Source organism: Postia placenta, assembly GCF_002117355.1.
Source record: "Postia placenta MAD-698-R-SB12 unplaced genomic scaffold POSPLAscaffold_18, whole genome shotgun sequence".
Taxonomy (NCBI): Eukaryota; Fungi; Basidiomycota; class Agaricomycetes; order Polyporales; family Adustoporiaceae; genus Rhodonia; species Rhodonia placenta.
In genome coordinates this window covers 637,185-647,200 of record NW_020169849.1, presented here as the reverse complement: position 1 = coordinate 647,200, position 10,016 = coordinate 637,185, and the positions used below count along the sequence as shown (strand labels likewise).

The 10,016-nt window shown below is 54.2% G+C and overlaps 3 protein-coding genes across 3 annotated transcripts; 1 reads left to right on the top strand and 2 right to left on the bottom strand.

Moving 5' to 3' along the window:
• Window positions 1–5,310: 5,310 nt before the first annotated feature.
• On the bottom strand, window positions 5,311–5,978 carry POSPLADRAFT_1157167 (hypothetical protein; the record flags this gene model as incomplete). Its single annotated transcript, XM_024487138.1, has 2 exons — window positions 5,311–5,793; window positions 5,955–5,978. 2 exons carry the CDS (start codon window positions 5,976–5,978, stop codon window positions 5,311–5,313), a joined length of 507 nt encoding a protein of 168 aa, XP_024334282.1.
• Window positions 5,979–6,790: 812 nt separating this feature from the next.
• POSPLADRAFT_1157013 (hypothetical protein) lies at window positions 6,791–7,164 on the top strand (the record flags this gene model as incomplete). Its single annotated transcript, XM_024487124.1, has 2 exons — window positions 6,791–6,955; window positions 7,096–7,164. The coding sequence occupies 2 exons, from the start codon at window positions 6,791–6,793 to the stop codon at window positions 7,162–7,164; spliced, it is 234 nt and encodes a 77-aa protein (XP_024334281.1).
• Window positions 7,165–9,132: 1,968 nt separating this feature from the next.
• On the bottom strand, window positions 9,133–9,564 carry POSPLADRAFT_1156853 (hypothetical protein; the record flags this gene model as incomplete). The annotated part of the gene is made up of 1 exon (XM_024487113.1): window positions 9,133–9,564. A coding segment is annotated over one exon (432 nt), but the record flags the coding sequence as incomplete, so codon positions are not given.
• Between the last annotated feature and the right edge of the window lie 452 nt (window positions 9,565–10,016).

Below are 10,016 nucleotides of genomic sequence, written 5' to 3'. Positions count from 1 at the left end.
CCACGTTGATGGGGGGAGGAAGGGGAGGTGCGCGTGCTACGAAAGGCCGTGCTAGCTAGCTTACACCTACGGCGCCCGAGGTAACACTAGGGTTCGCAGTTCACGTGGGGCCCAGTACTGCTTTTGGCTAGTATGCAGCAGGAACCTAAGCCACGCGTCCGTGAGGACAAGTACCGCCCACTGAAGTGCAGGTACTGAAGAGTTCGTTCCCTAAGTGGTGGCGATGTATAGTACGCTATCTAGGTATCGTAGGGTACAGTAAGGGTGCGCACCACCCAACCTATAGGAAGTGAATGTGAGTTTGTGGGAGTCCCGAGGGACGCCGGCAGCTGTGGAGAGTTTCGACCTAATGTCGCGACTTGAGGTCAAGCGACAGGGGAAGATCTGAAAGCTGGGGGCGTCCGACTAAATCTCACCGAAGCGATGGTGAGCAGCGCTCAAACCTAAGGCTAGGGACAAGTAAATGTATTAGTTAGTAGGGTAAGAGAGAATACAACTGAGGGCTTACTGACCTAGGGACAAGAGGTCGAAACTGAGGTCCCTAGGGCAGCAGAGGCCGGCTTATATACATGGGGAGATTAGGGCAGGCTGTGCGCGTTGGTCCGTGCGCAGCTGGTCCGTGCGCAGCATGCCGACGCGGCCCCGGGGGCCGGTGAGTCAGAGCGGCTGTGTCAGCGGGGCCCGAGCTGTGCCGTGCGCTGCTGCCCCATCTAATCTAATCGTACAGTAGATAGTGACGCGTCCATATCAGGCAGGTAGTACAGAGGTCGCGGGTTCGAGCCCGTGAAAAGGAAAAAATTAAAAAAACGGCTAGGCGCCGTACCAACTCGTGACAATCCCGGTGCGCCTTAAAGGAGAAAGACAGCACAAGGATATAGTCGCAATGGTGGACAGTGGAGCCACCACGAAGTTCATCAACAAGCGTTTCATCACGGAGAATCGAGTATGAACGCGGAAATTGAAAGAACCAATTCCGCTGTACAATATCGATGGAACACTCAATAAAGACGGAAGCATCTCGGAGGTAGCCGTGCTACAGATGCAGATAGGAGAGCACGTCGAAAAGACGGTGTTCACGGTCACGGACATAGGTCCAGAAGATGTGATCATCGGGTTGGATTGGCTGCGAGAGCACAACCCCGAAATCGATTGGGAGTCAGGTTCCCTGAAATTATCACGATGCCCTGAAACGTGCAGTGCCAGGAAGACTGGCCGGATGGAGCAAGCAGCGACTGCGCGTGATACGGGGGTCAGGCCCACGGCGCGCAGACGCTCGCAGAAGTCCAGGCGGTCGGTCATAGGTGCTTGCCGGAGTAAGGTACTCCCGGACTTCGAACCCGAAGATGATCCGATGGAGGTAGAGTGGGACGAAGCTGACTTGATCGAGGCCTGGGAGCAGGGTGTCACGCTTCCCGGCACCCCCCAGCTGTTCGTCGCAGCGGGGCACACGTATTCCCAGCTGTTCGCTGAGGAAGAGATTAAAAAGAAGGTCGTCAAAACCGCTGAGGAGTCAGTACCTAAACAGTACCACGAGTTCCTGAACGTCTTCTCCAAAGAAGCGTCAGAACGGCTACCCGAAAGGAAGCCTTATGATCATGCGATCGAACTCGTGCCCGGCTACTCGATGTTCCATTCTAAGGTGTATCCCTTGTTGAACAACGAGCAGGAGGAACTAGACAAGTTCCTAAAGGAGCAGCTAGTGAAGGGTTACATATGGGAATCGAAGTCACCTATCTTGTCCCCCTTCTTCTTCATCAAAAAGAAGGAAGGGACGCTTCGACCCGTGCAGGACTACCGCCGCTTGAACGCTATCACGGTCAAAAACCGCTACCCTTTGCCGCTGATCGCCGAGATGGTAGATAAGCTCCGCGGCGCCACGCTCTTCACGAAGTTCGATGTCCGATGGGGATACAACAACGTCCGGATCAAAGCCGGTGATGAATGGAAGGCGGCCTTTGTGACTAACCGAGGGTTGTATGAGCCCTTGGTGATGTTCTTCGGCCTCACCAATTCCCCTGCGACCTTCCAGGCGATGATGAACGAGATCTTCCACGATCTCATCGTCGGTGGCAAGATCCTCGTATACCTTGATGACATACTCATCTTCTCTACCAACAAGGAGGAGCACGAAAAAGTCACACGCGAGGTTCTTCGTCGCCTTCAGGACAACGATCTATTCCTGAAGCCTGAGAAGTGTGAATGGGACGTTCCCAAGGTCGACTATGTCGGCTATGTGTTCGGTGGCGATGAGGTAGCAATGGATCCCGCAAAGCTAAAAGGAATTAATGAGTGGCCGGTACCCCGGAACAAAAAGGACGTCCAGAAGTTCCGGGGGTTCTCCAACTTCTACCGCCACTTCATCAAAGACTTCGCTAAGATCTCGCAACCACTCGATCGGCTCACCGGGAACGACCCATGGCATTGGGGCAAAGAGGAGCAGCACGCCTTCGACGAGCTCAAGCGGCTCTTCGCGACGACTCCCGTCCTAGCGCTGTACGATCCTAACCGAGAGACGCGCATCGAGGTTGACGCCTCGGGGTACGCCACTGGCGGCGTGTTGATGCAGAAGCAGGATGACGGCAAATGGCATCCCATTGCCTTCAGATTCCATGCAATGGATCCGGCACAGCGGAACTACGAGATCTACGATAAGGAGATGCTCGCGATCATTGAAGCGCTAGACGATTGGCGCCACTACCTCGAAGGGTTGCCCAATCAGTTCGAGATCGTTACCAATCACAAGAACCTCGAGTACTGGCATACATCTCAGCATCTCACGCGTCGTCAAGCGCGGTGGTCGCTCTTCCTGGCTCGCTTTGACTTCCGCATCACGCACAAGGCCGGAACGTTGAATGGAAAGGCTGATGCCTTATCGCGACGATCGGACCATCAGATCGGCAATGAGGACGATAACACCGATCAGGTGGTTCTCAAGCCGGAGCGTTTCCGCATCGCCTCCGCCAGACGCGGCCATGCCTCGGTGACGGCCGATCAGTTGCTTCTGAAGCGCATTCGGGAGTGTTTGGAAAAGGATCGGGAGGTGGCCGAGGCCCTTGAAAAGGTACAGGACCTCGGGCCGCCCCGGCTTCAAAGGGGCTTTGAGGAGTGGAATGCCGAACAAGGGCTCCTGCTGTTCCGCGGATGCGTGTACGTCCCAAAGAATGCGGAGCTCCGGCGGGATATAGTCAAGATCCACCACGACTCGCCAATCGCCGGTCATGGTGGTCGTGCCAAAACCCTGGAGCTCGTGTCGCGGAATTACTGGTGGCCTGGGATGTCCAAATTCGTCAATGAGTACGTAAGCACCTGTGACGTGTGCAACCGTACCAAGACATTCCCAGCCAAGCCCCAGGGTCCGCTGAAGCCCAATGAGATCCCCGAGCGCCCGTGGCAGATTATCACGACCAATATGATCGTCGGCTTGCCGAAGTCTGATGGGTTCGACTCGATCCTGGTTACCGCCGACCGCTTTACCAAGCAGGTCCACTTCTCCGCCTGTCATGAGACCCTGACGGCAGAAGGCGCGGCGGACCTGTACATCCGCGATGTGTTCAAGCATCATGGGGCCCCGGCCAAGGTCATATCAGACCGAGGTCCCCAGTTTGCTTCGAAGTATCTCCATGCGGTGTACAAGGGACTGGGAATCGAGCCGGCGCTGTCCACAGCATTCCACCCTCAGACAGATGGTCAGACTGAGCGCTGGAATCAGGAGATCGAACAGTACCTGCGCGCCTTCACAAGCCACAGGCAGGATGATTGGGCAAAGCAATTGCCGCTCGCGGAATTCGCAATGAACAACCGAGTTCACTCCGCGACTGGGCACTCCCCTTTCTTCCTGCATCAAGGGTACAATCCTGAGATCCAAGTGCGGATCAATCCGATGTCTGCGATGCCTGCGGCCGCTGATCGGCTCAAGATCCTGAAGGAGATTCGCGACGATACGCGCTCTGCGCTCGAGCTGTCGGCCGAGCGCATGAAGGTGTACTACGACAAGCACGTACAGGAGGCACCGGTCTTCGCGCCGGGGGACAAGGTCTGGCTTGACGCTCAGAACCTTAAGCTGAAACAGCCGAGCAAGAAGCTCAGTCCCAAGGGCCTCGGGCCTTATGCCGTGCGGCGAAAGCTCGGAGACTTGGATTATGAATTAGTCCTGCCGAAATCGGTGCCGGTGCACCCGGTGTTCCATGTCTCCTTGCTCAGCAAGTACACGCATAGCGATATCCCGGGCCGGGAGCCGGAGGAGCCGCCTGCAATCGAAGTTGAGGGCAACGAGGAGTACAAGGTTGAGCAGATCAAGGATTCGCAGATCTTCCGGCATCAGCTGCAGTACCTCGTCAAGTGGAAGGGTTATGACGACTCGCATACGTCATGGGAACCGGCGCACAATGTTGCCAATGCACCAGCCCTCATAGCCGACTTCCACCGGAAGAATCCGAACGCCCCTCGTCGACTCAACGCTGCTACCTTTGGTGGTCTCAACTTCCAGCCGATGCCTTCGCCGCTGACTGAAGCACGCTGCCGCTCCGGGTGGGAGATGGGCAAGGGCGCCTCGCATGAGGTCATGCGCCGTTGAGGGGGGGGTAATGTCACGACTTGGTACGGCGTCTAGCCGTTTTTTAATTTTTTCCTTTTCGCGGGCTCGAACCCGCGACCTCTGTACTACATACCGGATATGGATGCGTCACTATCTACTGTACGATTAGATTAGATGGGGCGGCAGCGCACGGCACAGCTCGGGCTCCGCTGACACAGCCTCTCTGACTCACCAGCCCCCGGGGCCGCGTCAGCATGCTGCGCACGGACCAGCTGCGCACGGACCAATGCGCACAGCCTGCCCTTAACCTCCCCTGTATATAAGCCGGCCTCTGCTGCCCTAGGGACCTCAGTTTCGACCTCTTGTCCCTAGGTCAGTAAGCCCTCCTTTGTATCACTTTCTTACTTATACTAACCAATACATTTTCTTGTCCCTAGCCTTAGGTTTGAGCCTTGCTCACCATCGCTTTGGTAAGAACCAGTCGAACGCCCCCAGCATCCTTCAAAGTCTGTGTTTCCCCTGTCGCTTGACCCTAAGTCGCGACACTCCTCCTTCATCGCCCGATAGTGCTCGAGCTCCTCGTGCATTGACTTCATCTGTGCTATCAAGTCCACCAGCTCGGAACTTTCCGGTTTCGCTGAAGCGGCGCTTGTACTCGCCAAGGATGAAGCGACGGGGGCGCTTGACGCCGCCTGGGTGGTACCCAAGGCAACCGTAGCCCACGCGTCAGCGCGTTTTGTGTAAGGCTTGTCCTTACAGTTGGGGTACTCAAAATGTCAGTACCCTTGCTTCCCATAGCCAAAGCAAGTGCCAGGGAAGTTGCCTTTTCCGACGGCCGCGTTGATGCTGGCCGAAGCTGCATGGGATTGGGGTGCACCACCACATGCCCCTCCGTGTCCTCGACCTCGGGTTGAGAAGAAGTTGTTCAACTCGGGCCGCCGGGCCCGGCTGACATCGAGGATTTGCTCGACCTTGGTGGCGCGCTTGTCAGCGGCTTGCCACATGGCGAAGGTCTCGAGCTTGATCTTGCGGTAGACATGGGAAGGGATGCCACTCAGGTACTTGTCGTGTAGTTCCAGGTCCCCATACCCGGAATGGTCCGCCGGACCCTTGAACAGCGCAGAGAATTCTGCGGCAGTGCGCTTCTCTCGCACGGTTTTGTCAGCACAGAGCTTGGTGAGCTCTACCTGTGCCGCAGCGGCATCGTCGAGGTTGCCGAAACGGGCTTTGAACGCCGTTGTCACGGCTTGGTACGGCGCCTAGCCGTTTTTTAATTTTTTCCTTTTTGCAGGCTTGAACCCGCGACCTCTGTACTACCTGCCTGATATGGACACATCGTTATCTACTGTACGATTAGATAAGATAGGACGGCAGTGCATGGCACAGCTCGGGCTCCGCTGACACAGCCGCTCTGACTCACCAGACCCCGGGGCCGCGTCGGCATGCTGCGCACGGACCAGCTGCGCACGGACCAGCGCGCACAGCCTCCCCTAAACTCCCCCTATATATAAGCCTGCCTCTGCTGCCCTAGGGACCTCAGTTTTGACCTCTTGTCCCTAGGTCAGTAAGCTCATGTACTTACTTACCTTTTCAATGCTAACTTACTTGTCCCTAGCCTTAGGTTTGAGCCTTGCTCACCATTGCTTCGGTGAGAACCAGTCGAACACCCTTCGCTTTTAGATATTCCCCTGTCGCTTGACCTCAAGTCGCGACATTAGGTCAAAACTCCCATAGCGAACGGCATTCTCTCGGAACCCCCACACTCACTTCTCCTTTCCCATAGGTCGGATGGTGCGCACCCATACGGTACATTACGATATGTAGATAGTGTACATACATCGCCAACACCCAGGGAACAAACTCTTCAGTACCTGCACTTCAGTGGGCGGTACTTGTCCTCACGGATGTGTGGACTAGGTTCCTGCTGCATAATAGTCAAAAGCAGTACTGGGCCCCACGTGAACTGCGAACCCTAGTGTCTTCTCGGGCGCCGTAGCGTAAGCTAGCGTAGCACGGCCTTTGTAGCACGCGCACCTCCCCGTCCTCTCCCCATTCATCATGGCTGCCTGTCAAGGCCAGATCCACGCATTCGACTCTCAGGATCTCATCGACGTTTACATCCCAGACGGCCCTGAGACTGTCCTCTACCGTTGCGAGCAGCAGCCATGCCCAAATCGGACACCCTGATTGATCAAGGAGGATTACCCTCGTTACAAGGCAATTATCACAAAACCTACAAACCCACCTTATAGCTTGATGGTAAGGGGGGGAGATAAAGCACTTAAGTGTGGGGGAGGTAATGCTGTTGAGCGCAACAATGAAGTGAATAGAACTGGGGGACAGGGTGCCCCAGGATGCTGCCTTATATACATGAGGGAAAACCCCCCAGAGACCGGTAATGGACCCCTGGTACCTAGCTGGGTAAGGATTACTAAGTATCATGTGCTCTATGATGTCATATATGATGTCATAGTCTGGCCCTGCCCTGCCCTGGGCCTAGGGTCCAGAATTGACCGGCCTATGGCCTAGTGCCTGAGCCTAGCTCCTACCTATGATGTCAGAATGATGTCATGGTCCAGAAGGAGTCTGGTTTCTATCTAGAAAAGGTCCGGCATCAGAGTCCAGCCTGATGTGTCCAGAACAAGATCATGTGTCGCTTATTTAAGCGGATAACCCCTTAGATATGCAGTTGTACCCATATGCGGACGAATAAGTATGGATAAGTCCCTATACCCTTTGATATGTCCGCAGAAATAGCGGAAAAATTAGGTAAAATTAGGGAAACTGTGACAGTACCCCCGCCTCTAGCTTCGAGCTCCGTTTGAGAAGTTTCGACCATTTGACCAGTGAAGTGCCATTACGCTTTGGTAATCTCGAGATCACAATCGGCTATACGCTCAATAATGAGCTGAGCAATGGGGTCGCCTTTGGCGATCTTCAGCTCGGATGGTCCGGTGTTGGTAACAACAACCTTGACTTCGGCTGGGTCACCCCACTCGATAATGTCTTCAATTGCTCGGATTCCTTTGGCTAATGGATTCCCTACTGGGGTAATTCTCCCGTAAGTGCCAACTGGTAGTTGTATCCGGATTCCTGTCGGAATCTGCAGTGTTGCGTTACTGGCGACTTCCTGGTTTTGACTCGCATACAGTTCAAAGCCTGCTGCTGTATCGGTCTTTCTCTTGGGTTCCTGACCTCCTTGTAGCTCAACTCGAAGTGTTGCATCCCTTTTCAGGAGAGCAAACACCTTGTCATCATTATCATTGAGTGCCCTGATTGCATGCAGGTGCGCGTTGTGATATTCCTTGATGAGTTCCTTCGAGCCTTTGAGGTTCGCTACTGGTTCCCATGTATCTTCATTGGGAGTGGTATTCTTCCATCGTACGAGGTACTGAAGCTTGCGGTAGTGCCGGCAAGAGGATAGGATCTTCTCCACTTCCCATTCTTCATGGCTGTCAATGATAACCGGCTTTGCAGCTGGTCCTTTCTGGCCTTTGCCTTTACCCTTTGATTTCGACTTTTCAGCCGAATCGATGTCCATGGGAACAGCGCCGCCATTATCCGAGCCACTGTTCTTGAATACTGAGCCTCGTGCCTTCTCCAGGTTGACGATCTTGTTGATGTTGAGCAAGATGTCGAGGAACAATGTCCAATCCTTTGGCAACATGGACTCGTCCTTTCCGGCCAACACCAACTGCATGTCACGAGGTATAACCTCCCGGAGTTTGTCAATGAGGAGACTATCGTCATACTCCGTGAGACGTCCGAGGGTGCGGAACCTCTCAGCGTACTTCACAAAGTCCTTCGAGGCCAGATCCTTATTGATAAACAGTGCCGTGATCTCCTTCTTTGCACCCTCCTTGTCGTCGCATTGCCCGTATATCTGGGCCAGTTCCGCCACAAATGCCTTCCAGGTGCCCAGATCCTTTCCTTCCCGCATTTTCACATAGTAGCTCTTCATGTACTGATGAGCTGGTCCTTGCAGCTTCGAGAGGGCCGTGACGATTCGCTGTTTGTCCATGGCCACTCCCTCATGCTCGCACCACAGTACGATCAGGTCCAGCCATTCCTCAAGCTTGGTCTTATCCTCACTGCCCTTGAAGGCTGGAGGTTCCCCAATCTTAGGTTGACGGGAATGTCCACTACCCGTTGACGCAGGTAGTGCATCAACTTGTCACTTGTAGGAATCAACTAGCGCCTGCTGGTTCTGGACCATGATATGCAGGGATTCCACCTCTCGAAGGAGGCTCTGAAGGTATCCGTCGTAGTGCCTGCTTATTTCTAAGGTCAGGCAACCAATCTAGTCTCTGACTCGTCCAGTGGTCGATTCTGCAGCATTCGCAGTAACTGTTTGCAGCAGAGCTGCTTGTTCGTCAGAGACGTTCACATTCTGAAAGATTGCATTGCGCCACTCTTCTTCTGTGGCGATAGTGAATGCTTCGGTCGGAACGAAGGGGATGTATGGGGCCATTTCTTATTGTAGTGATTAGCCCGTATTCACTTATGATTGAAAGAAAAAAGTGAAGCAAAGGAGATCTCCTCCTCATGCCATATAAGCCAATTATGCCAGAAAAGATTGCCAATCTTTATTCCACTATCTACACTTCATACTTGAAGGTGATGTTTAGGCTAGCCAACTCATTACAAATCTCCAGCAGGCGACTGCTTAAGTCTTCGAAGGAGACATGCCCAATCCTTTTTAGGTCGCACTTGATAACTCTCCAGTGCCTGTTGGTAAGCCGGCGCGCCTTCTTCTCCAGCCCATGATACAACTCGTCGAACCCATCGCCCATCCTCCTGACTTTCGCCACAACTTCCGGCTCCAAGCTCCCTTCTTCCTTTTCCATTCGAGCAAATACCGGTTCCAGCCTGTCGGCTGTGGCAGCAAACATCTTGTTGTACTCAGATGTGTGCAACAGAATCTTCGTGCGCTGAAAGTGAATGTTGAGGAGCGGCTTGGGTGGTTCGTATTTGTAGGAGGGTCCTGCCTGCATATCGATGCGATCGATGAGGGGGGGAGCAGGGTCGGTGTCACAAGTTGGCACGGCGTCTAGCCATTTTTTTAATTTTTTCCTTTTTGTGGGTTTGAACCTGCGACCTCTGTACTACCTGCCTGATATGGACACGTCGTTATCTACTGTACGATCAGATCAGATAGGACGGCAGTGCACGGCACAGCTCGGGCTCCGCTGACACAGCCTCTCTGACTCACCGGCCCCCGGGGCCGCGTCGGCATGCTGCGCACGGACCAGCTGCGCACGGACCAATGCGCACAGCCTGCCCTTAACCTCCCCATGTATATAAGCCGGCCTCTGCTGCCCTAGGGACCTCAGTTTCGACCTCTTGTCCCTAGGTCAGTAAGCTCATGTACTTACTTACCTTTTCAATGCTAACTTACTTGTCCCTAGCCTTAGGTTTGAGCCTTGCTCACCATTGCTTCGGTGAGAACCAGTCGAACACCCTTCGCTTTTAGATATTCCCC